The sequence below is a fragment of the Malaclemys terrapin genome, chromosome 3 (assembly GCF_027887155.1).
Source record: "Malaclemys terrapin pileata isolate rMalTer1 chromosome 3, rMalTer1.hap1, whole genome shotgun sequence".
NCBI classification, from domain to species: domain Eukaryota; kingdom Metazoa; phylum Chordata; order Testudines; family Emydidae; genus Malaclemys; species Malaclemys terrapin.
The window spans coordinates 202,216,587-202,244,482 of record NC_071507.1 but is presented as its reverse complement, the minus strand read 5'-3'; the positions used below and the strand labels follow the sequence as shown (position 1 = coordinate 202,244,482).

General features: G+C 48.9%; 1 protein-coding gene across 2 annotated transcripts in view; it reads left to right on the top strand.

The window, feature by feature from the left end:
- Window positions 1-27,896, top strand: part of LOC128833436 (uncharacterized) — a 64,312-nt gene that overhangs the window by 8,210 nt on the left and 28,206 nt on the right. The window contains exons 2-5 of one of the 2 annotated variants that reach the window (XM_054021324.1): window positions 528-600; window positions 2,205-2,375; window positions 6,012-6,078; window positions 24,622-24,694. In XM_054021324.1, coding sequence (XP_053877299.1) covers window positions 593-600; window positions 2,205-2,375; window positions 6,012-6,078; window positions 24,622-24,694 — 319 coding nt within the window. In that variant the 5' untranslated portion in view covers window positions 528-592. The remainder of the gene's footprint in view (window positions 1-527; window positions 601-2,204; window positions 2,376-6,011; window positions 6,079-24,621; window positions 24,695-27,896) is intronic. The other variant, XM_054021325.1, reaches the window with a different exon arrangement.

Here is a 27,896-nt window from a genome sequence, read left to right as displayed (position 1 = left end):
TCTCCTCCCCTCCTGTGATCAATGGGTCAGCTTCTCCCCCTCCCTCCTGCAGCCAGGTGCTGGGCGAAGATCCCCTGGGGTCCCCAGCCTGGAAGGGGAGCAGGGACCCTACTGCAGCCCCTCAGGGTTGGGAGTGGGGAGGAACCCCAGGAGAAACACAGGTGAGGCAGGCAGGGGAGCTGAATTTGGGTGGGAGGTGGTAGACCCAGGGGGGCAGAACTGGTGGGGGAGCTGTGGAGGCAGAACTGGTAGGGACAGCACTGGGGTCAGATGGGGCTGGACTGGTGGTGGGTAAGGACAGAACTGATGGGGGGCTTCAGGATAGAACTGATTTGGAGACTAGGGGCACAGGATTGATTTGGAGGTTGGGGGCAGAATTCATTGTTGGGGAAGGGACGGTAGGATGACCAGACAGCAAATGTGAAAAATTGGGGCAGGGGTGGAGGGTAATATAAGAGCCTATATAAGAAAAATATGGAGCCTATATAAGAAAAAGACCCTAACATTGGGACATCTGGTCACCTTAGGGGACGGGGAGATGTGGAGGTGAGAACTCCTGCAGCAGGGGCCATACAAAAGGAGAGCCTCGAAGATGAAAAGGTAATAACATAAGTCTTGATACAGAATAATGTTGGTAGCTGTTGTTTCTTGATTGGTACAACTTTTGTATTATTCCTTCATCATATAATAAAACAATTTTTTTATTTGGCGTCTGGGTGTGAATGTGTGAGTCGACTGAAAATGAATGTCACAGGCTGTACAATAAAGTGAACGATGTTTGTTAGAGTCTATTGTAAAGACTGTGAATGGCCAGGGTGGTAAACAGCCAGGAGCGCCGCCAGCTTTTCTGCGGCCCTAGGTGGCGGAAGGTCCCGCCCCGAAATGCTACCCCCCACAGAGGCGGTGGAAGGTCTGGCCGCCGAAACCCCCAAATTGTAGTGCCCTAGGCGACCACCTAGGTCGCCTAATGGGTTGCGCCGGCCCTGTAAACTGCTTGAACTGAGGCGATAAGAGGGCGAGTTCGTTTTGGAGACAAAATAACTAAAAGTTTCCAGGTGTGCCATGGCAGAGAGAAGGTTGGGAACCAGTGGTCTAGATCAGTGGCTCTCAAACTTTTTTACTGGTGACCCCTTTCACATAGCAAGCCTCTGAATGCAACCCCTCCTCCTTATAAGTTAAGAACACTTTTTAGTTATTTAACACCATTATAAATGCTGGAGGCAAAGCGGGGTTTGAGGTGGAGGTTGACAGCTCGCGACCCCCCCATGTAATCACCTCATGACCCCCTGAGTGGTCCCGAGCCCCAGTTTGAGAACCCGTGGTCTAGATGTTTTGTTACCTCTTTACGCCCCCTTCTTTTGCTGCTTTATTCCACAAATATTTATAATACATTTAAATTTAACAGAGCAATTAAAACTGATTAGTTGAGATTATTTTTTTAATCGTTTGACAGCCCTTGGTTTTTAATTTTTATTTTTCATATTGTCTTATAATAAATCTTAGAAAAGAGAAGTCCTTTTCAAAAGAAAAATTGAAATGTTTCATGACAAAAATGTCAAAACAGGACACGTTGATGGTATTAGGACTTTCCCCTTTCTTACTCTGAAACAAATTTTTAGCAAAATCATGTCAATTTCATGAAGCATCTTGATTTTGGCAGAACTGCAGTTCCTGACAAAACTCGTCGTTCAACCTTTTTCTGACCAGCTCTAGCTGAAAGGCAGCCAGCCAGGTAGAAGGGAAGCTTTAGGATGGATCTGGGCTCGAGGTCAAGAGCTCGCTGATCATTTTCGCTGTCTGGTTCCAATATTCTAGCACTTGGTGCTGTTCATTTGATGTTCCTCCCTTGCAGTGTTGGGTGTTTAATAACCCCTGGCAACATTTCTCTGGTTGTTACAGGAGGGTTCATAAAACCTTAGTAAATTCCATAAACCCTGCTGCTGGGCTTGGGGCGTGATCCGAGTCCCTTTCTCACCTACTACCAAAGTCCAATCCCCATCTCACACCACCTCCCTAAACTTTACACATGCACATATTATATATCATACCACTATACAAACCTTCAGATACAAGCATGCCCTTGTGCAAACAACACATACCGCCTCCTTCTGATGCACATTGCTACCTGAATAATACAAATGTTGCAGGTTGGTGCTGGTATTCTTTGTGATTTTTATTTGCCGTGCGTGTGTTTCTTTTTTCAGTGGTTTTATTGCCCCTCCCCTTCCACCTGGCCACATGGCTCCCTCTTCGGCAGAGAAACCAGAGTATTCGACAGTCACTTTCAGCTCCTGCCTGCTGCAATGGAGTTTAGCATCCATTGTCCCTGTCCTGCTCACGGTTCTCCTGCTCCTTCTCTGCATCCCCTTTAAAAGGTAGGTGCTCTCCCTCCTAAATCTCTCACTCTTGCTTGCTCTCGTTATTCATGATGAGTGCTGCTGGTGGAAGGTGCTGGGCTGGGCTGTCAGCCCTGGGGACAAAGGACCACATTCAGAGTGGAATCTAAGGGCTTGCTGAATTCGGGAAAACTGGCACTGGTATAACTACACTGATGTAGTTCCATCGCTGTAACCCCTGGTGCTGACACACTGTGCCCGTGCAAAATTGAAGCTAGACAATTTGAGACCAGAAATAATGTGGAAATTAATTACCCCTCACTGTTAAAAATCACTGGAACAACTTATGAAGGGCTGCGGCAAATTCTCCAGCACTTTAAAATCAAGATTGGATGTTTTCTAAAAGCTAAGCTCTCGTTCAAACAGGAATTAATTCAAGGAAGTCCTATGGCCTGTGCCATACAGGAGGTCAGGTTAGAGGAACACAATGGTTCCTAACCTCTGAATCCGTGAAAATGGGTTTTGCACCAGTGTCTGGTCTATATGCAGAGCTGCACCAATTTCACTAAAGGTGTGTTTTGAAAGAGATTTAGTTTAAGTGGTGCAAACTGCTGTGTAGATGCTCTTAAATCAGTTTAAACCCGGTCTATAGCTGAATTTGGTTACTAACCGTTTTTAAAATGTACCAGTTTAAGTTTAATAGGCTCTAGATCAATTCAGTTAAAGCAGTGCCCTGCTTTATTGTAGTCAAGGCATCCCTAACACTTTGGTCAGAGAACATAAGTGGGTCAAAGGGCATTTGCATGTAAAGGAGTCTGACTCCCTCTCTCTCCCCCACCCCAGAAAAAATTGGGCCGTAGCAATGGCTGAATCAGAGAAAAAAGAAGAACAGGAGTACTTGTGGCACCTTAGAGACTAACAAATTTATTAGAGCATAAGCTTTCGTGGACTACAGCCCACTTCTTCGGATCTGAGTCCACGAAAGCTTATGCTCTAATAAATTTGTTAGTCTCTAAGGTGCCACAAGTACTCCTGTTCTTCTTTTTGCGGATACAGACTAACACGGCTGCTACTCTGAATCAGAGAGTTAATTTTCTAGCTAGCACAAATATCAGGCCTAGGTGGTGAGCTGGATATTTCTGATGGGTATTCATCTATCTGCATGCTAGACTGCTCACCGCCCTGTCTGATGTGACAGCCCCTCTGCAGGGAGAGGGATGAGAGCGAGACAGAGGACCTTGCATTTGTTGATGCCAGTCTCCTTGGCTGATTGAGGATAATACAGATCAGCCTTAATGGGGGTCCCGTGAAGTTTGTGGCAGAGCAAGTGGAGGGAAGGGGATGAAAGGACCATATGAGAGGGACAGAGCGGCTTCCCCTTCACTCCAGGGAAGGAAGCAAAGCTGTGGTCAGGCCCTGGGCCAGTTGAGAGACCAGCTGCACCCTCTCCAAAGGACACTATGTGCAGCGGTGCTGTGAGATTTCTCCCCTGGAGGTGCACTTTGCCAGCTTGGTCACTGGGTGGCGTCCGCTCACACACATGGCAGTGAAACAGCATTTGTGTGGCATTTTAACTCTAGCCATTAACTCACCCAGGGCAGAAGGGGAATTCGGCTACCCAGGTTTCATGTCGCTGAGCACAGGGGTTCTCAGCCTTTTTCTTTCTGCCCCCCTCCCAGGATGTAAAATCTCCACGGCCCACCTGTGCCACAACAACTGGTTTTCTGCATATAAAAGCCAGGGCCGGCATTAAGGGGTAGCAAGTAGGGCAATTGCCTGTGGCCACAGGGCCCCTGCCAAGCGAAGTTGCTCAGGCTTCGGCTTCAGCCCCGGGTGTCGGGACTCAGGCCCTGGGATTCAGCCCCATGCAGTGGGGTTTCAGCTTTCTGCCCTAGTCCCCAGCAAGTCTGACACTGGCCGTGCTTGGAGGACCCCCAGAAACCTGTTCGCGGCCCCCCAGGGGCCCCCGGACCCCTGGTTAAGAACCACTGGGCTTAGAACATCTCTTGCTGCTAGTATCGTGTGGGACTTCATCTGCAAAGCCTCATTGGCAGAGCCAGATTTTAAAACCGAGCGGTGCAGGAGGGCAGAGTGAGGGGTCGCTGGCGGTGGGTTGGAGAGCGAGCCCACCCCATGCTCGCTTGGCAGCAGTCGGTTGTTGCGACCTGGCACACGGGGTTATGGCACCAGCACCATCTTGACAGAGAGGCGGCCGGGACAAATCTGAGCACGTGGTGGTATGACATACCGTAAGGGGTCACGGAGACACGTGACACTGTGCACTAGTGTTGCAAAATGGAGTGGGTAGCCACGCCCAGCCCCCCGGGACAGGAGCTGCTTCTGCCCTGCATGAAAATTTGTGTCGTGTGCCTCCTTTTGTCAGCTGCATAATGGGCTTGAAAAAGCACCCCATGTACATCGAAAGCTGCCGGTGGAGGGAATGGCCCGGTCACTCTGCCACTGCTTATCCTGTGCGCTGCTCCTCCTGACTGTGTGCACAAAGGGCTCCGCAAGGGGGAGGGGAAAAGGGGGATTAACAGGCAACACAACATCTTTCAAATGGGACAAAAACACCAAAGGGTTTGTCTGCACGGCAAGTCACTGCCCGGCAAGCCAGGGTGTGAATCTCCAGCGCACCACCTGGCCACGCAGCTACGTCCCACGTGGACGCCGCTACGGTGCAGTGAAAGCCCCGGAGTGCAGCTTGGCTTACTGCTCCTTGGAAGCGTTACTGCGCAGAAAGCTGGGAATTCACACCCAAATACTTACGCACGTGCCTGAACTTAAGCGGGCGACTGGTCCCATTGTTGTGGTCAGTACTCAAGTGCTTTGCTGGTGTGGGGTCTCCCCCTGAGCCCATTGAAATGAATGGAAATACTCCCAGGGCAGGCCTACGCTGCAGTACCAGACCCGGCGTGGCGCTGACACAGGTCAGCTGACTCGGGCTGGCAGAGCTCTAAAATGGCAATGTAGACATTCAGGCTCTGGGCTCGGAGAGCCCACGTGGAAGCCATGGCACTCGTTACAATGCCTCTCTCTGCTAGTCACTGTCTCAGGGGCCCGCCACTCCGCAGTGTGATTATTCATAGTCCGTGAAACAAGGAGGAAAGGGCTTGACAATGGGGACAATACGGAAATACATGTTAGAAATTGCTGATGGGGAAACCTGTGCTGGGTTCCATCTTAGCCCATCCCCCAGCCAATGCTGGGCCATTCCTCCTCTCTCTCCTCTACTCCGTTCTAGTTTTAAGTGTATCAAGTGACTGGGCTTTCGCCCTTTGTCTGGGAAGAGACTGCAGTCATCATCTTGCCATTAGGAATTCCCTAGGATGACCAGACAGCAAATATGAAAAACCAGGACGGGGGTGGGGGTAATAGGAGCCTATATAAGAAAAAGACCCAAAAATCAGGACTGTCCCTATAAAATCGGGACATCTGGTCACCCGAGAATTCCCTGAGCTTCCTTTTAGCAGAGTTTGATCCTGATACTCCAAATTATCCACCTAAACAATTCCTCTCTCTGGCCTGGCTGGGGTCAGGAAATATCTCCTGGCCCCATTCTGATCTGTCCAGGTAGCGGCTTTGGGCACAGAAAGGTGATGACCATCAGAGAAACATTCCACGCATTCTCCGGAGGAGCAAAGTGAATCTTTTGTGTCTTTTTCATCTTTGCAGGAAAAACCGAAGTTTTTCCATCAGACCCATCGAGAGACATGTCAACTCCTCCAAGCTCATCAGAGTGGTAAGTGCTGGAGGCCTCTGGAAAAGGTGTTTTTCCTCAGCGCCGCTGCGGCAGGATGATCCTACAGCAATGTTAAGTGGGTGCATTCCTGATGCCTTTGCTTTTGCTTCCCTCTTCCTCTTGTTGTACCTGGTGCTGGGCGCTCTAGCTCTTAAGCGTTGCTCGTGCTTGGAGAGAGACAGGACAGGGTGGGTCAACACTGGTGTGAACTGGGCCAACGTGGGCTTGTGCAAATCTGCTGGAGACTGGCTCTTTGAGGGCAGGACCTTGAAGGAGGGGAGAGGAAGTGCCTAGAGATAGCGAGGAGCGTGTCCAAGAGTTCAGATCCAGGAGTGGAAATTAGGAACTCTTAGCTCCCTCTGATATTGGGCAACCCTTTCTGTGCCTCAGTTTCCCAGTTCAGTAATGTCATAGTTACGGAGCTCATTGCACCCCTGTCCCCTTTGGGTCTGTTTGAGTGCATCCCCCCAGTGTCGGGCCTCATGCCCTTACTTATCCTGCAGTTAGACCAGGCTCAGAGTACAATCCCCACCCACCCACCTATGCCAACCACTTCCGTGCAGGTCTGACTGGACGCCTGCTTTTCTTCCCTTCAGGAGTTTCAGAGGGTAGCTCTGACCCTCTGGCCCAGGCTACCTCTGACTCCTCCACAAGGGGGAATGAAGCAGGTCAGGTTCACCTGGGAGTAGTTACTCAGGGAGTTAATCACTCCGGCAGGGAGGCACTGGGGCATGCTGAAAGGTTAAGGAGCTCAGTTAGACGGGGAACGTCGGAGGAGAAAGGTGGCTGCCAGAGAGACAGAGGGATTGCAGAGAGAGGATCCTTCCAGCAGACTCATGAGAAGCTGCCAGACAAAACCACCACTCCAAAGAGGGAGAAATAGGGCTGACAGCTGGGGAAGGCTGCACAGACGAGAAGTAGCTCTGGGAACAGCAAGGGACTGAGACGAACTGGTTCTGGTTGTTGTAAACAAGGGACCTGAGCTGGAACCCAGTGGAGTGGGCAGGCCTGGGCACTTCCCCCTCACCCCCCAACACACACAACCCAGCCAGGGACTTTTAGAGAAGAAGCTCCTAAACCCATAAGACCTAGGGCTGATTAGCCCCTACTAGAGCCCTACTCAGTCCCAAGGGGGCCCTTGGGAGGTGACAGTGGCCGGTGATGCACCATGCAAGTATGTTTATTAGCAAACAGAACAAAGCATTGCACAAAATGACTTCAAAACCACAAGCATGCCTAGGCTCCTCCATGCTTACACTTCGCCACAAGCGAAGTTACGATGGGCTTTCCTCTGGCGCTACAGAACAGACCCGATTTACGTTCGTTTAGGAAGGCAAGGGGCTCCTGACACCCAGCCTGGTCCCAGTTTGCCTTCAAGAGAACATATGTCCCGGACTGTCTCCCCCCCCACAACTTCTTAGGCACAATTGCCTGCCCCCCGCCCCCAAAGCCCCACCCAACCTGTGTGTGCCCGAGCCCACTTACCATATTGCTCAATGGCCTTTGTTACAGGGCCGTGGTGTAAGATCATCTATTTGCCAGTGATTGGTATTTCCCAGCCAGTCAGGGCATAAGAGTTCTCCCATGGTTGTAGCTATGTTGTTTGGCACTTAAACAAATTCAGTCTTAACGGCTCGCAGTCCCAGGCCCCGTCACTGTGGGGGAGGGTAACGAACTTGTCAGCTCCCTCTGACATACCAACTCCCCACCCTGTACAGGCAGTACTGGGTGGGGTAAAGACCCAGGTGCACCACAGAGCACCCCCATGTTTATCACAAGTCAAATGAGCAAAACTGCTCTTAATTACCTGCCTGGCTGAGCTTGTGCAAGGAATAATTATTAAGTACTTCAGGGCAAGGGCTTTCTTTATTTTTGTCTCTTGTATTGAGCTGAGCACAATGGTGCATAATTAATGAGTAGACCAGGGATCGGCAACCTTTGGCACGTAGCCCACCAGGGTAAGCATCCTGGTGGGCCGGGCCAGTTTGTTTACCTGCCGCGTCTGCAGGTTTGGTCGATCGCGGCTCCCACTGGCCGCGGTTTGCCGCTCCAGGCCAATGGGGGCGATGGGAAGCTGTGCGGGCCGAGGGATGTGCTGGCCGCCGCTTCCCGCCACCCCCATTGGCCTGGAGCAGCGAACCGCAGCCAGTGGGAGCCGCGATCGGCCGAACCTGCGGACGCGGCAGGTAAACAAACTGGCCCGGCCAGCCAGGGTGCTTACCCTGGCTGGCCATGTGCCAAAGGTTGCCGACCCCTGAACTAGAACGTCTTAAAATGTGACCATTATTTTCAAACTTGGGTAGTTAGTGTTATGCATCAAAACCTGTATTTAGTCACCTAAATCAGTGCCTGTAAAAAGTCAGGACATTTAACACACTCAATTCCTATTGACTAGATAAGTTCATGGAGGACAGGTCCATCAACAGATATTAGCCAGGATGGGCAGGGATGGTGTCCCTAGCCTCTATTTACCAGACGCTGGGAATGGGCAACAGGGGGTGTATCACTTGATGATTCCCTGTTCTGTTCATTCCCTCTGGGGCACCTGGCATTGGCCCCACTGTTGGAAGACAGGATACTGGGCTAGATGGACCTTTGGTCTGACCCAGTAGGGCCGTTCTTATTACTCTAATTGTTCCACTCTATCTGAAACCGTGCCCAGCACTCTGAACTGTTAATGGTACCAGTGCCACTGCAGAAGGATAAACTGCGGGAGTTGTTCTTAGGTCATGTCATCCTCTCTGACTATTTGAAAAGGCTGGCAAAATCTTCCAGGGATCAGTGGAGTTACCCGAGCACTGCCTTTTGTGTCTCTAGGGAGAGATGCTACCCGAGGAAGAATCCCTCAACTAATAGAAAAATATCTGTTTGTAACTGTCAGTGGTGCTCACCTCTCCCAATTGTTGCTGGACAGCCTTGACGTTAGAAGGGACTAAAAAATGGGAGAGGCAGCCCTTCCCCTTTGGTTCAGCATCTCATAGCCAGTCACTACAGGTCTGTAATGACTGGAAGTTACCACCATCTCTTAGCTGTTTGGTAGCCTAGGTGTAGCAGGTCTCCTAGCAGGCAGATATCCATCATAGTCTGGATACCATGGAGTGTGTGGTATATCTGTACTCCACCAACTCCCATATTGGACGTCTCAGCCCTGACGCTAAGGACTGAAGGGGCCTTTGATTCACACCCTCGTGGTTGGGATAGTCACATTGGGTCAGAGTGCGGGAGGCTGGTGCTACTTTGGTCTTCGTTGCACGTGCGGGTTGCACAGGGGACTCTGTCCAACGAAGCCTTTCACCAACACATGAAAAAGAAGGGCCCTAGTCAGGGAGGGGTACAATGGAGTTTTCCCTTTAGCAAAGACAAGAGAGAGACGTTCATGTTCACACTGAGAGACTACAGCCTGGCTTCACTTCTGGTGGCCTGGAGAACAGGGTGGGAAACCAGTAGTAACTCACTCTGAGCAGCCTGGTTAAACACAACCCTTGCAAACAGGCTGGCTGTGGAGGATTGGAGAGGGAGAAGGATACTAATTAATATCATCAGAGGATCTTGCAGCCCTTTACAAGCATGAATTAACCCTCAGTGCCCCAGGGTGAGACAGAGAAATTCTATTCTTGTTGTGGTTATCCCCATTTGTAAAATGAGACCCAGAGTTTAAGTGACTTGCCCCTCATCACCCAGCAAGTCTGTGGCTGAACTGAGAACGGAATCCTTCCCCTCCGAATTCCCAGTCCCGTGCCTTGGCCAAAACTACCAAGTCTCTGGGAGCTGCAGGTGCTTAGCACCTCTGCAAGTCAGGCCACTTTTATTTAGGGGCCTATGTGTAGATTTGGGAGCCCAGTGTTAAGCAGCGAGTTAGAAAATGGCAGCCTGTTTTACATCTTCAGAGTGCTGTACAAGCCGTGTCTATGTGCTCTGAGTATTACTAACAAACCATCGGATAGGTGCATATTGCAAAAGCCCATTCTACACACTGATTGGAGATTGCTCCCCCAGTCAAGACCCCCACCTAATAAACATCCCATGGGCCTAATTTATCATTTTCCCACAAGCAGTACCTTTCCACCTATCATCTGATGGGGAATAGATTAGTAATGCTAACGATCACCTGGCAATACTGGGTGGAATGTGTAAGCCCATGTGGCGGGAATCTGTAATACCACTTCTGGACTAGTTGTGCTCTGCACAAAATATCAAGACTCTGGTGTCTCGTGCTATGACAGCCCTCTAGTGTCGGAAAATGGAAGGTTCTCTGCCTTTTACAGTAGAATCTCAGAGTTACAAACTGACCAGTCAACCACACACCTCATTTGGAATTGTAAGTACGCAATGAGGCAGCAACAGAGACAAACAAAAAAAAGCAGATACAGGACAGTACCGTGTTAAACCTAAACTACTAACAAAATAAAGGGAAAGCAGCATTTTTCTTCTGCATAGTGAAGTTTCAAAGCTGCATTAAGTCAATGTTCAGTGTAAACTTTTGAAAGAACAACCATAATGTTCTTGTTTCAGAGTTACGAACAGCCTCCCTTCCCGAGGTGTTCGGAACTCGGAGGCTCTACTGTATAAAAGGGGTGTTTGAGGTAACCAGTAAATGTTTCTATAGCAATTTGAAACACTGAGTTTTACTTGAACGCTAAAGACGGTTAATTTTAAATAAATGTTTGAATGGAGCAGAGACGAGATCAGTCGACAGGAATACGGCCAATCCTGTAGCTAGAGCCAGCCATTGAAAACCATGCCCATGTGAATGGCAGCACGCTGCTGAAAGCATGAAGGTTCTGTATGTGTGAGTCAAAGATCTAGGGCGAATCTCTAACCAGGAGCCGCTGGGTGCAGTGTTGCTATGTGGAGAGACAGGCATTGGCTACTTGTTGCTTGTAGCTTCTGGATTTTCTGGGGTCAAGTCCAGGAAAGGAGAAAAGACGAGAAAGGACTTTGTTTCGAAACTTGCTCCTTTTTTCAGGCTCATTGGAGCCAGTTATGTTGGTTCCTCTGGTACTGCCAAGCGGGGAGCGCCCAGGGGGGTAAGAAGATGCGTGTTCTGGTGGGAAAGCCTAGCACAACTCCAGAAGTGGTTGGTTGATCGGTCTGCTGTGCTCATTACCATATACTGTGTAATCAAAACCGCCCTGCAGCTACTCCCCATGCTAAGTAGAATTCCCCAAGGGGGAGAAAATAATCTCCCATTATTGGCCCTCTCCTGGTGCCTGAACCAAAGTTACTTAAGTCGACAGGAGTCTTTCAGGCCAGCTCTGGCCAGGCTGGGCCCACTGCTGGCTCTGCTATTGCCATGGCAGCAGGTGAGCGGCAAACACCACTGATTTGGTCGACTTAATGCACCCTCACTACACACACCGCCTCATGCATCATTTGAAAGCTTATTATGTTTACTTTTAAGATGAGAGATGATGTGTCGCTGTCAGGTGGTGCCGTTACCATAGAAACAGCAATAAACCATCTCATCAACATGTTAAAATGACCACTTTGAAATATTTGCATTCATTTAGAACACAAGAACATAACATAAGAACGGCCGTACTGGGTCAGACCAAAGGTCCATCCAGCCCAGTATCCTGTCTACCGACAGTGGCCAATGCCAGGTGCCCCAGAGGGAGTGAACCTAACAGGTAATGATCAAGTGATCTCTCTCCTGCCATCCATCTCCACCCTCTGACAAACAGAGGCTAGAGACACCATTTCTTACCCATCCTGGCTAATAGCCATTAATGGACTTAACCTCCATGAATTTATCTAGTTCTCTTTTAAACCCTGTTATAGTCCTAGCCTTCACAACCTCCTCAGGCAAGGAGTTCCACAGGTTGACTGTGCGCTGTGTGAAGAAGAACTTCCTTTTATTTGTTTTAAACCTGCTGCCCATTAATTTCATTCGGTGGCCCCTACTTCTTATATTATGGGAACAAGTAAATAACTTTTCTTTATTCACTTTTCTCCACATCACTCATGATTTTATATACCTCTATCATATGCCCCCTTAGTCTCCTCTTTTCCAAGCTGAAAAGTCCTAGCCTCTTTAATCTCTGTTCATATGGGACCCATTCCAAACCCCTAATCATTTTAGTTGCCCTTCTCAGAACCTTTTCTAATGCCAGTATATCTTTTTTGAGATGAGGAGACCATATCTGTACGCAGTATTCAAGATATGGGTATGTCATGGATTTATATAAGGGCAGTAAGATATTCTCCATCTTATTCTCTATCCCTTTTTTAATGATTCCTAACATCCTGTTTGCTTTTTTTGACTGCCGCTGCACACTGCTTGGACATCTTCAGAGAACTATCCATGATGACTCCAAGATCTCTTTCCTGATTAGTTGCAGCTAAATTAGCCTGCATCATATTGTATGTATAGTTGGGGTTATTTTTTCCAATGTGCATTACTTTACATTTATCCACATTAAATTTCATTTGCCATTTTGTTGCCCAATCACTTAGTTTTGTGAGATCTCTTTGAAGTTCTTCACAGTCTGCTTTGGTCTTAACTATCTTGAGCAGGTTAGTACTGTGATGGGTTGGATCACAGAAACCCCCTTGGGAGCTGCCACCTGATGTACAAAGACTACCTCTGCACCTGTTTTCCCTGCCAGCTCAGGACTCCAGCACCCTGTCTTGCTGAGCCAGACACTCCCGTCTGGTTCCAACACAGACCCAGGGTCTGAATCACTTGCCCCAAAGCTGCAAGTTTACCTGAAAACAGCTCCCAGAAGTGTGCTTGTCTTTAGCACTCAGATGCCCAACTCCCAATGGGGTCTAAACCCAGATAACTCCATTTTACCCTGCATAAAGCTTATGCAGGGCAAACTCATAAATTGTTCGCCCTCTATAACACTGATAGAGAGAGATGCACAGTTGTTTGCTTCCCCAGGTATTAATACATACTCTGAGTAAATTACTAAATAAAGAGTGATTTTATTAAATACAGACAGTAGGATTTAAGTGATTCCAAGTAGTAACAAACAGAACAAAGTAAGTCACCAAGCAAAATAAAATAAAATGCGCAAATCTATGTCTAATCAAGCTAAATACAGATAATCTCACCCTCAGAGATGCTTCAGTAGGTTTTTCTCAGACTGGACACCTTCCAGGCCAGGGCACAATTCTTTCCCCTGGTACAGCTCTTGTTGCAGCTCAGGTGATAGCTAGGGGATTCTTCATGATGGCTCCTCTCTCTCCTTTGTTCTCTTCCACCCCTTTATATATCTTTTGCATAAGGCGGGAACCCTTTGTCCCTCTGGGTTTCCATCCCCCCTCACTGGAAAAGCACCAGGTTAAAGATGGATTCCAGTTCAGGTGACATGATCACATATCACTGCAAGACTTCATTACTCACTTGCCAGCACACACATATACAGGAAGACTCACAGGTAAATACAGCCATCTGCAGACAATGGGAGTCATCAAGATTCCAAACCATCCTTAATGGCCCATACTTTACATAATTACAATAGGCCCTCAGGGTTATGTTTTATATTTCTAGTTTTAGATACAAGAGTGGTACATTTCTACAAATAGGATGATCACACTCAGTAGATTATGAGCTTTGTAATGATACCTTACAAGAGACCTTTTGCACGAAGCATATCCCAGTTGCATTATATTCACTTATTATCAAATCTTTATAAAACTATCCCAGTTACATTACATTCACTTATTATCATGTTTTTATAAAACCATATAGACTGCACAACGTCACAACCATAAAGGATTTTTCCAAAAATCATAAACACTATACATTGTTAGAGGGGTACTTATTAACATTACATTTATTTTAATTAAAGGTATCGTGTTATACCGTGCCTTTTATTTAGACAATTTGTTTGCTGACCAGGTATGTTCTTTATCTGCAACTTCTTTGTGCTGGCAGATCTCTCACTTCCTTTATCAGTTAGGTAATTTGCATCATCACAGGCTTGGCTTTTGGATGCAAAGCCATCAGCAGAGCTCAGAGACTCTGTCTAACAAATTCTAATTAAACTAATATGTTAGTCTCTAAGGTGCCACAAGTACTCCTGTTCTTTCTGTCTTAAAAGGAACACAATTAACTTTTACCAGAGTTTTGATTACTTTTAACTCTTGCTTCCAAAACACAGAGAGCTGAAAAAGAAAACACAGTCTCTTGTGGCTCCTTTGGAGCCCTAATAGGATTTTAATTAAGTAGCGTGTTTCGTTTGCATTTCTTTTACCCCCCTCTATAATATACACTGCACACGTCTGCACATTCCTTCTATACTTTAACTTTTAAAACATTAGCCACATTAATTTTTACATGAGGTGTAACTGTTTCTTTTGTTCTTACAGAGTTTTATGTACCCTTATCAAAGTGACAGTCTGATTACACACAGCCATTTTAAGGCTCAGTGTTTCTAACATTGCTTCTTTTTGTTTTGTGCACCTCATCCCTGCTGTTGCTTCAGAGGGGCACTGTCTTTATTCTTTTACTACAGCTTTCATCTGCTATTTTGTTACAAAAACAAACTAAACAAACAAAAAGAATCCAGAATCTCTCCCTATTCTTCTGATTTTGACTGCCCTGCTGCAGCCATGACTTGGTCTTTATCTGAAAACATTTAAATTTTGTAAAGAATCAAGTTACCCCTTAAGGGTTAAATACCAAATCTCAAAGCCAACCAACTCTGATTACCTGTGTCTGGCAAAAAGGTCTGTCAGTTTTGCAACTTTGAATTAAAGAGTCAAATGGATTTTTAGTGGCATTATAAACAAAACAAAACCAATTTATCTTAAACCTACAAAACAGGAGTTTTACAAACCTCACATATTCCCACAGACAGACGGATACATACACATTTTCTTTTCCTTAACATCCCTCTTACACTGCTTTGTTTTTACATAGCTGTACATAGATTACATTCCCTTTATACATTTGGGCAGTTAAGTTCCAACAGAACCCCCCCCCCCCATGTTCTTTTAGCAAATTTGACTCAATTGTCCATAGTCAAATGATTTTAATTAGATAGTCTCTTTACCTGGATTATTTACAGACATTCTTTTGGAAAAGGGCCCATTTTTCCCTCAGAATGGCTGCAAAGAAACCAAGCATTCTTTTAACAAGGTCCTTTTTAACATTTTTATAAGGTTTAACTGCTTAATTCTTTTCAGCCTCTGTAGAGTTAACTTTTCACTCTCTTTCCTTAAATCACTTGTTTATTTCCCAAAATGACACCTTTATCCACTCAGATTTCACCATTTTAAGTATTGTTCCAGGGGTTCATGTTTGCACTTACTCCTGACACTATGCCCTTAGGGCTTCCAACCTGGTTTTCAGTTTCTTTATCTGTTGCTTGCCTGCTTGTCTGGGCCCGATCCTGCTTTTTCCAAAGAACCGTTTTTGTGAGTGATATTGTGGTCATTTCACAATTTTGAAAGAAATGTTTAAGGAAAGGGACCAGGAAGGGTGGGGGCTAGTTAAGGAGCCCACCCTCCTTGCTGAATTGGTAGTGGAACACTAAAGAATCAGTTTCTGAGGCAGACAATGAAGGGGAACAGAACAAGGGGCTTTTTGTCCTTTTTACAATGAGATGGGAGTATGGAGGGGGTTGGGATCGATCCGGGGTTGTTGTTTTTTTTTCCGGAGGACGGGGTAAAGAGGAGCGCTCAGTCTGGTGGTGGGAGAGGAGGCTTTTAATAAAGCTTTTAACTTATTATTTGAATATTTGAGAGAGGCAAGTTTTGATTTTGTCCACCTACGATTTGCCTCTTCCCACCACTGCATGAAACAATCAACCTCTCCTTTTCCAATTTAGTTTTAGGCTGGCCGAGTTTGTCTTTTAAGATGTCCACTCGGTCCTTGTTCCAAGATTTTAAAAGTGGCCACTGAGTTTTGGGATCTCCCTGAGTTAGTCTAGACCATTTTTCCAGAAATTTACAGGAGTCCGGACCCTTCCTAAAACTGAGCTGGCGTTCCTTTAGGGAACTGTCCCGACTTAGACGTCTGGTTACCAATACAGGAGGACTTCACACACACCGATCACACACGAAGGAAATTCGGGTTCGTCAGAGCGATGCCCAGTGCAACACACACACAAAAAGGAGCCCAGAGGCTACTGCCTCAATCGCCCTTGCTTTCACACCAAGGGTTTTACCCAAATTGCAGTGCGGCTGCGATTGTGCAGATTTCACCCACTCAGACTGTGGGGACAGGAACCCCTTGGTCGGCCGATCCCCGGACGGAGATGGCACCCAGACTCAAACACTCCACAGGAGGATGGATAGACACAGAGATAGGACAGTCCTCAGTCCGGACAAAACACAGAAATAATTACCTGACCAGATTCCTGATGTCAGATCCCAGGATCCCTACCAGAACAGAGTGGGAACCAACAGGTTCGATGGCGTAGACCTCACTGTGGTCGTGCACCCTTCCGTTCAGGAGGAGGACCACTCGGGCCAAATGCCCAGGTGCCGGCTGCCACGGTCGTCCTACAAAACTGGTCAGGAATCACACGGCCCCAGTGAAGATGGTTGCCATCTCAGTGGGACCTCCAAATTGTCAAAGTTAGACTCAGGACTCATAGTTTGTCAGACCACTCTGTTTTAATAGCACAGCGCTCTGCTAATACATTCAGATAATGTGAGCCCCCCTGCAAGATTCAAACAGTCTTATTTATACAGATAAAAGGGTGCGAACTAAACAAAGGGACAGAGAGAGCAAAATTGTAAAATTTGCAAGGGCACAATATGCATGTCCTGCTTCCTTATTAACTCTTATCGATCTAAGGCTAATGCTTCCTTAAGTGGGGCAATTCATTAAGCAGTTAATGTCTGCTTTCCTGCCCCCTGGCTTGCAGCATTTCTCATTTCTACTTAAAGGTACATACAGCATTCTTTAATTCATTCTATTTCTTTAATATAATTCATTTCACTTTCACAGTGCGCTCCTACACTGTCAGGTGCATTCTGAAGAACCATATATTGACAGAGGAATTTTTACAAATGACTTTAAACTTGGTATCCAGCAAGCAAACCTTTCCCATGGAGGCACAGGGCATCCCCCAATCATCTGGTATTTCCAGAATCCAACATTTTATCCTGTCCAGCTCTGTCCTTCTGTCATTTTCATGGAATTACTGTTGTCCTATCTGTCAGACTTCGATTACAGAATGAAATATGTTACATTATTTTAAGACACACCTCAAATACTCAACAGCCAATTCATCGAATGTGCGGAATTTGTCTCCAGCCGTCATTTCTGTGACAGCTGTCGCATCTCTGTGGCTTTCTTTGTTGCATGCCCATAGCTCATGGATGCTTTCAGCATGAGCATCCAGTTGGTGCCCTAATTCAGCTTTGTTTGTCCTTCTCATTGTTCCATCAGCATGGAAGAGGGACGTAGTCACCCCATAGGATCTGTGCCTAAGAACAGATGCTATTGAAACTGTGATGGGTTAGATCACAGAACCCCCCCTTGGGAGCTGCCACCTGATGTGCCAAGACTACCTCTGCTTCTGCTTTCCCTGCCAGCTCGGGACCCCAGCACCCTGTCTTGCTGAGCCAGACACTCCCGACTGCTCCAACACAGACCCAGGGTCTGAATTACTTGCCCCAAAGCTGCAGACTTAACTGAAAGCAGCTTACAGAAGTGTTCTTATCTATAACACTCAGAGGCCCAACTCCCAATGGGGTCTAAACCCAAATAAAACGGATTTATCGTGTATAAAGCTTATACAGGGTAAACTCATAAATTGTTCACCCTCTATAACACTGATAGAGAGATATGCACAGCTGTTAGCCCCTCCCCCCCCAGGTATTAATACATACTCTGGGTTAATTAATAAGTAAAAAGAGATTTTATTAAATACAGACAGTAGGATTTAAGTGGTTCCAAGTAGTAACAGACAGAACAAAGTGACAGGTTTCAGAGTAGCAGCCGTGTTAGTCTGTATCCGCAAAAAGAAGAACAGGAGTACTTGTGGCACCTTAGAGACTAACAAATTTATTAGAGCATAAGCTTTCGTGGACTACAGCCCACTTCTTCGGATGCATATAGAATGGAACATATATTGAGGAGATATATATACACACATACAGAGAGCATAAACAGGTGGGAGTTGTCTTACCAACTCTGAGAGGCCAATTAATTAAGAGAAAAAAAACTTTTGAAGTGATAATCAAGCTAGCCCAGTACAGACAGTTTGATAAGAAGTGTGAGAGTACTTACAAGGGGAGATAGATTCAATGTTTGTAATGGCTCAGCCATTCCCAGTCCTTATTCAAACCGGAGTTGATTGTGTCTAGTTTGCATATCAATTCTAGCTCAGCACTCTCTCTGTTGGAGTCTGTTTTTGAAGTTTTTCTGTTGTAATATAGCCACCCGCAGGTCTGTCACTGAATGACCAGACAGGTTAAAGTGTTCTCCCACTGGTTTCAAAATACTCAAAAATAAAATGGAACACGCAAGTCTATGTCTAAGAAACTTAATACAAATAACACCTCACCAGTTCCAGTAAGCTTCCTTTTACGGACTAGTCTCCTGCTAGTCTGGGTCCAGCAATCACTCACCCCCCCCCCCCCCCCCGTAGATATTGTCCTATTGTTCCAGTTTTTTTCAGGTATCTTTGGGGGTGGAGAGGCTCTCTCTTTAACCAGCTGAAGACAAAATGGAGGGGTCTCCTATGGGCTTAAATAGACTTTCTCTTGTGGGGGGAGACCCCCTCCTCTCTCCTATGCAAAGTCCAGCTCCAAGATGGAGTTCTGGAGTCATCTGGGCAAGTCACATGTCCATGCATGACTCACAGTTTTTACAGGTAGCATCCATTGTTTTCATGCTACCTTGAACGTCCTCAAGTAGACTTCTTAGGTGGATTGGAGCATTCCAAGATGCATTGTTCCTTAAGTGCTTCCTGATTGGGCACTTAACTTTGTGAATTCCTTTCTCCAGGAACTGACCAAATGCTCTACTAAGGTTATTTAGAAATCAAACCAGTACACAGCCAGTATTCGTAACTTTGAGTACAAAAACGATACCTGCATACAAATGGGATTAATAGAGTCAGTAGATCATAACCTTTACATAGATATGTTACATGGCATATGTAGCACGGAACATATTCCAGTTATGTCATATATATTCTTAAGCATATTTCCATAAAGCCTTATGGGGGGCGCCGTCACAGAAACATCATCTCTTGTTAAGGACAGGACTCAGCAAAAAATTATTTCTGGACTTATAGCTGCTGTGATTGTCCATCCCTTGCCCAAGAAAACCAAATTTAATTCTGGCATGTCAGCAAAAGTTTTTTTTATGCCAGAGTTCTTGACTGAGCTGAAGAGGTTCCATGTCCCATCATAATCAAGTGTACCTCTCACAGATCTCTCCACTTGTTCTTCACCAGCATCTGCTATTTTTTGGTACTGACTCCTTCTGTCCATCTGATATTACATGCATTCCAGCAGATATGCGGATAGGTACCTCTGGGTGTGATTCAGGATCACATGGGTTTGTCATATTGATGACATGGTTGGTAACAGCTGTAACATGCTCTTCACCCCTCTTCAGGGCAGAGACAGGGACTTGTTTGTGGACTTTGTCTTCACTACTTTTTGTTAGGCCACTTGTTTCTCTCATAGCGTTTGCATATTCATAACATAAATGTGTATTGTCATCTCCAACACTTATACTGACTTGTGCATGAGTGTCACTGAACTCAAAAGCTAGTTTCTAGAACATTTCAAAGGCTAGTACTTCATGCATAGGTCACTGAAAAATTAAAACCTTCTGCCAGGCAGACTAGATGCTACGTTGTATGTGACTTGCTGTGCCGCTGTAGCCATGCCATTGTAAGGCGTAGCCGATCTTTATCTCCGGCAGAGAGCTTTCTCGGCAACAAAATAAAACCACCTCCAACAAGCAGCAGTTGGTTCGTTGCTGGGAGTGTTGCTCACGCTGCTGAAGCACTGTCCACACTGGCACTTTTAGTTGCTAAAACTTTTGTCGTTCGCGTGTGTGGGTGTGTGGGTGTTTTTTCACCCCCCTGCGTGACAAAAGTTTTAACGACGAAAGTGCTAGTGTGGACATAACCTGTATGTACAAAAGCTTATACATGGAAAAGCATTGCATTAGGAATTCACATACTTTTATATCTCCCTGTTGTGCTATACAAACCATGGGCATGCAATCTACTGCTTCTCAGTGAGAGACTGATCTGGCGAGCAAATTTCAACTCAAATGATAAACGATTATTATAATCACTTGTGAGATACTTTGACAATGAAGAGATGTGAATATACTGCAAAATGTTGATGTTGGCTGTCTTTCCCACAGGCTAAACAGCTTCATCATCTCTGAAAGAAACAAAACTTGCCTATGCAAAACCAATAAACATCTTTTAATACATTGGCAGTAGGTAGTTTTGATCAGTAAACCCCACTTTTGAGGCATTGAAGTTAACTCAAACAGTACACACGGTATTCATGGCCCAGTTGCAATGTTTTTGGAGCTGTGCAGAAAACTTTCTCATTGTGGGTCCCATTGTTTCACCTCAGCTACAGCACCACTTGACAGCTCAACTCTATACCTCATCTAAACCCACCTAAAATAAGCTTTAAAATTATATCTGATGGGGGGGGAATGTAAGGAGGGGTTTTTTTGAGAATTGCTGCATGGTTCCAGTTCTTGGTGCCATCCCCACATGGCCAGGGATTCAGCGCTTTCTTTGGGGATGATGGGATGCAGAATTGGGCTGCTGGATAGGCGCAGGGCTCATTCTTCACCTGCTGCTGGGGGAAGAGCGGCCAGCGCTTTGAAGAACAGAGCAGTGTGGTGGGAAAGAACTTCGTGATACAAGATCTGAAATGCCATCTTGGGGCAATCTCTGACCAAACAGGCCTTGCTGGGGAGGCAATCCCTAAACCCCCACCCCCACCCCGATGCACCTGCAGACACTTTCTGGACCTGCAGGGATAAAGGGCAAGGAAGCTGGGTATAACTACCCAGCATGGGATCAGGCCAGGCTGCATAGTGTTAGGGAATTCAATGTGATGTGGGAGCTGCAATAACTGCAAACGGTCAGGACTCTGGTTTCACGCATGTGAGACGTGTGCTAATGTCTTCTGCCGACGGGTGGCAGCAGGCACCTACACATTCTCGCCCCGGCTGCACTGAACGGTAAGGTGGCTGGGTTAGGCTCCTTACTGTGTAAGGCTACGGGCTCTGTGATCCAGATTAGGCTCTCTGATCTCTACAACCAGGGGTGGCTGGGCAGGGCAGCCATATGTGGGCATGGCTGGAGTGCTGTGGTGGGAAAATGCATGGATGCTTCAGTGCCAGTGCAATACTAGCAATGCCCAGGTTTAGCCCACGGCTCCCAGCGCTCTGCTGGGGAGAAGGATGTGTCTGGCCCTTGCTCTATTCATCCAGCCCCCTCCCCTGGTCCTGCTGATATTTCTCTCTGGAACCATAGCTACAGGCACTGTGGTCCTCACTGGGGATTGAACCCAGGACTTTCAGCACCAAAAGCACATGACTCCACCCTTGGAGCAAACAGAGCTCCTAGGGCGGTGAGCATGTAACAGGCTAATCCAGCCGTGGGGGCCAGATGCTAGACGGCGACATGATCACGCTCACTAAGTCAGTGTATTGCACTGAGATGGCAGAGCCCCTCACTAGCTGCTTCTCTGTCTAGTGGTGCCCACGCTGCTAGGTCTGCAGAGCCCTGAGCATAGGCATTGTGTGGGGGGCAGGTGCTCCTGTCCGGGCTAGTTGATTGTTGCTGTCCCATTGGTGCTCAGCTCCCAGGTGGTAGGAGCAGAGAGACCCTTTTACAGGTGCCCATCAGTCACTCTGGGGATTGTGGCAGGGTCCAAGCAGGCAGCTCTCATCAACCTTTCCCAGTCTGGGACCCCTCCTCCTATTCAGCAATATGGGAAAGGCAGAATGGTCATGACCCCCAGGTTGACAGGGGACAGGCAGTAGTTGGATAGGCATGGGAGTCCCAGGGGTTTGTCAGGGGACAGGTAGGGGGTGGGATCCTAGGGTGGAAGTTAGGAGGGGTCTCAGGAGGGGGCAGTTGGGGACAAGGACCAGTGGGACTTAGATAGGGGGTGGGGTCCTGGGGGGCAGTTGGGGCAGGGGTCCCAAGAGGGGGTGATCAGGGGACAGGGAGCAGGGGGGTTGGATGGGTTGGGGTTTCTGTGGGGGGCAGTCAGAGGGAGTGGATGGGGACAGGGTGGGGCTACCCTCCCTCCCCGTGGAGTGTCCTATTTTTTGAATATTAAAATATGGTCTCCCTGCCCTTCCCAGTGCAGCACTCCATTCACAGCAGGCTGCAGCATGAGGTCTCAGCTTCCTCCCTCCCTCCCCCTTTCCTGTTGGTAGTGGCCAAGGGAATGCTGGGTAATGTAGTTCTTCCCCTGCTCCAGGGCTGGCTCTATAGGCAGGGAGCTAACCAAGGAACTACAGCTCCCAGGGCCCCCTATTGGTTCTCAGCTCCCATGCTGGACCCCTGCCGCCCCTGCAAATGGGCTGCCCCAAGCACGTGCTTGCTTTGCTGGTGCCTAGAGCCGCCCCTGGCCCTCGAGCACCTCTGCGCATGTAACCTCTTCTCTGCTGGGTCGCTCGCTCTAGCCTGGTGGAATAGCACAACCTTGCTGTGTGAAAGTGGACCTGCAAAGCGGACCACAGCGCTTGCTCCAGCTCCCGGGTCTGTATCTAGGTGGCCTCATCATAGCTTGTCTCTGCTTGTCTCGTACATCTGGAAGGTTACCTCCACGTTCTCCTCTCTCTGCTGGAAGATCTTAGCAAGATCTTTGGAGGACCTGACTAGCGAGGTCCCATGTGGCTGCTGTAATGTGAACTGCCGCCCTGCCCGCTCCAAGGGAAGAGGGACAGGGATGCTGGTTCTTAGACAAGCCTCAACATCCACTCCCCTCCAGCTGGGAGCCACATGTAAGCTTGGGGTTTTTTAACCCCTTTATGCACAGCTTCAAGGGAGCTAAGGTGACAGCCGTGGGTTGGAGTCTCCCACTCGCTACGGTAGGGGATCCTTTGCCTTGAGGCCAGGTACAGATGAGTCACAGCCTTAGTCTCCAGGCAGCTCCTGGGGCAAGGTATTCTTCTCACCGTGTTAATGACTCTCCCCCATGCCGGGAAGAGCTCCCACCAGCACCAACCCAGTTCAGCTGTAGTGGTAGGAATGCATCCGAAGAAGTGGGCTGTAGTCCACGAAAGCTTATGCTCTAATAAATTTGTTAGTCTCTAAGGTGCCACAAGTACTCCTGTTCTTCTTTCTGTGTCTCCCGGCACTGTAGACATGGCCTCAGTGTCTGTATCAAGGTGGAGGAGAGGGGAACAGTCAGGGTTTGAAGGGCCAAAGAAGATGCAAGGTGTCCAAAGGGGTTATAACTAGGAGTAATGGGAAGAAAGGGGGAGGCTGAATGGCGTAGGACGCCTGGGTTCTCTTCCCAGCTCAGCCACTGCCTTCCTGTGTGACCCTGGGCAAATCACATCCCTTCTCTTAAGCCTCTCCTTCCCCTCCGACCCTATGTCTGTTAGGTTGTGAGCTCTTCAAGGGACTGTCTTGCAATGTGTAGGTGCAATGCCTAGGGCAATGGGGCCCTGATCTAGACTCAGTTTTAATAATAAGGCAAATTTAGGCTCATTACAATGGCTTTTGGAATAATCCCCCAAGAGAAACCATGTTGGAGCCCTTGTGTAGATGGGGCCCACCAGCTGCTACCATTTTAAACACCATGTCAACTAACCTGGCTCAGAGCAGGTCTAATTAACACAGTTCCCTACCCGCCCCCCCACTTCAGGCCACCTTCACCCATCGCAAAGAAGTAGGGGTACTGTACGTCCGGGTTTTCGCAGACGTCGTCTCTTCTTTGAGGCTCTGTCCTCTGTCCCGGCAGATTTTTTCAAATAACAGGAAATGCCTGGGATTTTTGCAGAGCAGACATTGGTTCGCTTCCCGATTGGTCCCTCCCCTGCATCCGCAGCTGATTGGTCCATTCTCCGGCAGCCACAGCTGCTGTATCCCACCTGCCCACCTAGGCCCCAGCTCCCAGCCCTGGGGAGGGGGTCCAGTGAGGCACTGACTGATGGCTGGCACTGCATCCTGGGTAGCCACCCTACCACTGTGATGGAGCAACACAACCCCCCACCTCCAGTGAGTACCCCCTGCTGCAGGTCCCCGCCCCCCCTCTCCCCTCTCCTCTGGCAGAATCCTCTTTTGGGGACCTGAGATATGGTAACCCTACAAAGAAGCAGAAACTGGGGGGCCTCATTCCCATCATATTGGAGAGAGGGGACTTACCTCTGTGCTGTGTGATGCTCTAGAAAGGATCTAATCTCAGTGTGTTTACACTGTGCCCATCACCACGGTATGTTGGCACCTATTTGGTTTTTGTGTGAAACCGGTCCTGTCAGGTCTGAAAAAAGAAAGGTCTGGCTGGAGAGTAACACTTCATTTCAGCAAAACACTTAACCAAGTTCCTGCTTGCTTTGCTGAACCAGGCCCCCTCGGAGGGCCGATAGGGCCGCTGTCAAACTTCTGTTTCTCTCTGCAGACTCAGCTAGGAGATCAATCAGCCAGCAGTCCCGCAGGGAAGCAACCAAAGGCTGGAACAACTGTGCAGGAAGGTAGGACAATGAGATGGTTTGCGTTGTAACGACACCAGGTATTAACTGATCACAGTGCCTGCGTACCCTGTGCTGCAGAAGCGATTTGGGTCCATCCCAGCACCTCCTGGGTCCAGTCTGAAGTTCTAAATCTCTATGGATGCATAACGTGGTTCGATACGTGTCACAGCGGGGGTGTCTGGGGGGGCCTAGTGGATCAGTTCCATTCCACTGGGGGAACTTACACAATGCCTAGGATGACCAGACAGCAAGTGTGAAAAATCGGGACGGGAGTGGGGGGTAATAGGAGCCTATATAAGAAAAAGACCCAAAAATCAGGACTGTCCCTATAAAATCTGGTCACCCTAACAATGCCTGGGGGAGCTGCTCAATCCCTAGCTCTGTTGGGTGCTGCCAATCCTTTGCTTTTGGGAGCATGATGGGGTTTGCAAACCCTACGCATTCCTGGGCAGGGTTAATGTATTGCTGTGAGCCTAATCAGCCCTACCTGCCACACCCGTAGTGTGTGTTTGGCCGGAGGGGTGGGGCTAAAAAGGGGAATGCCGCTCAGCAGGGGGCTGGCTGGGAAGGAGCTCAGAGCAACAGACCTGTTGAGAGAGAGAAGCTGGGCTGGAGTCCAGAGCTGAATAAATCTGATTCCTGATCAAGTTTCCCTGGAGGGGTTGTAGGCCCTGACAAGGAACCATTTGGATGTACCTGGGACCTGCTGGTGAATTTTAAGCTGAGCCATGGTAGAGGAAACAGGAGGAGGACAGAAAGCTCAACCCAGAGGGCAGATGGATGAATAACCCAAGGAGCTGAGGACTTACGCCCCATGTTTACGGGCAAAGACTCCTTTGTTTAGTGACTTTGGACTCTGCTACCCTGGAAGGGAATTGAACTTGTGTAGTGACTGGCTAGAAGGCTGAGCTACGTAAGCCACCAGAGCAGGCTGGAGACACTGTTGGGGAAACTGAGGCAGAGAGCCTGCAGCGCCATGTCTCACCACTAGGAGGCATCGATCCAGTCACAGGGAGTCTTTCGCAAATTAAAAGAAAACAGGTCTCTAGTGCCTTGGGATGGGTCAGTGGCTGCTTATGGTGGGGCAAGCTCATTCTGGACACAGGCGTGCTTCAACCCTACGTGACGCTTGGGCCTACAGGGGCCCGCTGCATGGGGAGGGATCCATTAACAACACAGAGCTGTGTGGTGTCCATTTTAGTTCCATCTCATTGTTGCTTAAGGCTGTTCAACTTGCCTGTGTAGGATGATGGGCAAAGCTTGCCCTAGCTCTCCCAAGCTAAGCAGGGTTGGGACTGGTCTATACATGGATGGGCGGCTTCTCTTCCCCAGCAGCTACAATGTGAAATTGCCTAAGCCGGCCGAAACAATCCCACGCCCTGGTGTTGTTTGGATCTGTTTATTCCCGGCTGACGTGAAAGCCAGATCGAATCGTTAATGGTTCACGTGAGAGAGTCCTTTATCCCAAGCGCTGCCTGGCAAACAGGAATCAGGCCATCGCTGGGTATCTGCTCCAGGACTCTGAGCTGGGCCAGCGGAGCGGGATTTATAGTGTGTGTGTGTGTGTTTGTATTACTTGGCAAGCACCTGTCCCATTGCATGGCTAATCTTGTGTAATCCCTTTATAAAGGCACTATAAACATTTGGCTTCCTCGGGGCTTTGTTTGCATTTCAGTGTAATTAGGATTTCCTCCAAATGAACTCGGAAGGGGCGAGGGGGAGGGGAGGCCTTTGAAGATGCTCCCTGGACCTGGCATGTGAGTGCTGCCTGTTTCTGCCGGAGCCGAGAGATGTTCCTATGATAGAAGGAGCAGCAGCCAAAATGAGAGCCCCGTGTGTCCTCTCTCTCTCTAGGGTTGCCAACTTTCTAATCACACAAAACCGAACATCCTTGCCCTGCCCCTTCTCCGAGGCCCCGCCCCCACTCACTCCATCCCCCTTCATCTGTCCTGCTCTCCCTCACACTCACTTGCTCGTTTTCACCAGGCTGGGGCAGGGGCTTGGTATGCGGGGGGGAAAGCGGGGTGCGGGCTCCAAGGTGGGGCTAGAAATGAGGAGTTCAGGGTGCAGGAGAGGGCTCTGGGCTGGGGCAGGGGGTTGGGGAGGCCCCTGCTGGGGGTGTAGGCTCTGGGATGGGGCCAGGGATGAGGGGATTGGAGTGCAGGAGTGAGCTCTGGGCTGGGGTTGAGGGATTCAGAATGTGGGAGGGGGATCCGGGCTGTAGCAGGGATTGACATGTGGGAGGGGGTATGGGCTCTGGGCTGGTGGTGCGGGCTCCAGGGGGGGCCAGAAATGAGGGCTTCAGGGTGCGGGAGGGGGCTCCAGGCTGAGGTAGGGGGGTTGGGGTGCAGGAGGGGGCTCCAGGCTGAGGTAGGGGGGTTGGGGTGCGGGGGGGGCTCTGGGCTGAGGTAGGGGGGTTGGGGTGCGGGAGGGGGCTCGGGGCTGAGGTAGGGGTTTGGGGGTACAGGAGGGGCCTCCGGGCTGAGGTAGGGTGTTGGGGTGCGGGAGGGGCCTCCGGGCTGAGGTAGGGGGGTTGGGGTGCAGGAGGGGGCTCTGGGCTGAGGTAGGGGGGTTGGGGTGCGGGAGGGGCCTCCGGGCTGAGGTAGGGTGTTGGGGTGCAGGAGGGGGCTCTGGGCTGAGATAGGGAATTGGGGTGCAGGAGGGGGTGTGGGCTCTGGGGTGGGGCTGGGGATAAGCACGTGCTCAGGAAAGGGCTGTCTGTGGCACCGGATCCCTCCCCTCCAGAGTCCCCAGGGTTGAGGTCCCGACGGCAGGGGGAGAATGCCTCGCCTCAAAGGAGTGTGTCACACCCCAGCTGGCAGGGGCGGGAAGAGCCACCCGGGGCAGCAGTGTCCCCAGTCCCTCTCTTCCTACCCTAAAGCCCCAAGTTTCCTTGCATCGAGGCAGGGGTCCTGCGGCAACTTCCTATGCAGCCCCTCTGTGTGCCCTGATTTGGACGCTGCTCCCTTCTCCTGCCCTGCTTCCCCTGCCCCAGGGCTGTTGCCTTCACAGCACTCCCAGCCCCAAAAGCCTGAAACGCAGCTGGGTGCTTCATAAGGGGGCACTGAACCAGCCCACGACTCATCCTTGCCCTGCCTGGCACTGGATGTCCCCTCAGCGTTTTCATTTCACTTGGGCTAACGTTGCTCTGCTCCCCGAGGGCATGGGGACTGTTGAATCTAGCGCCCATCACTGCAGTCTG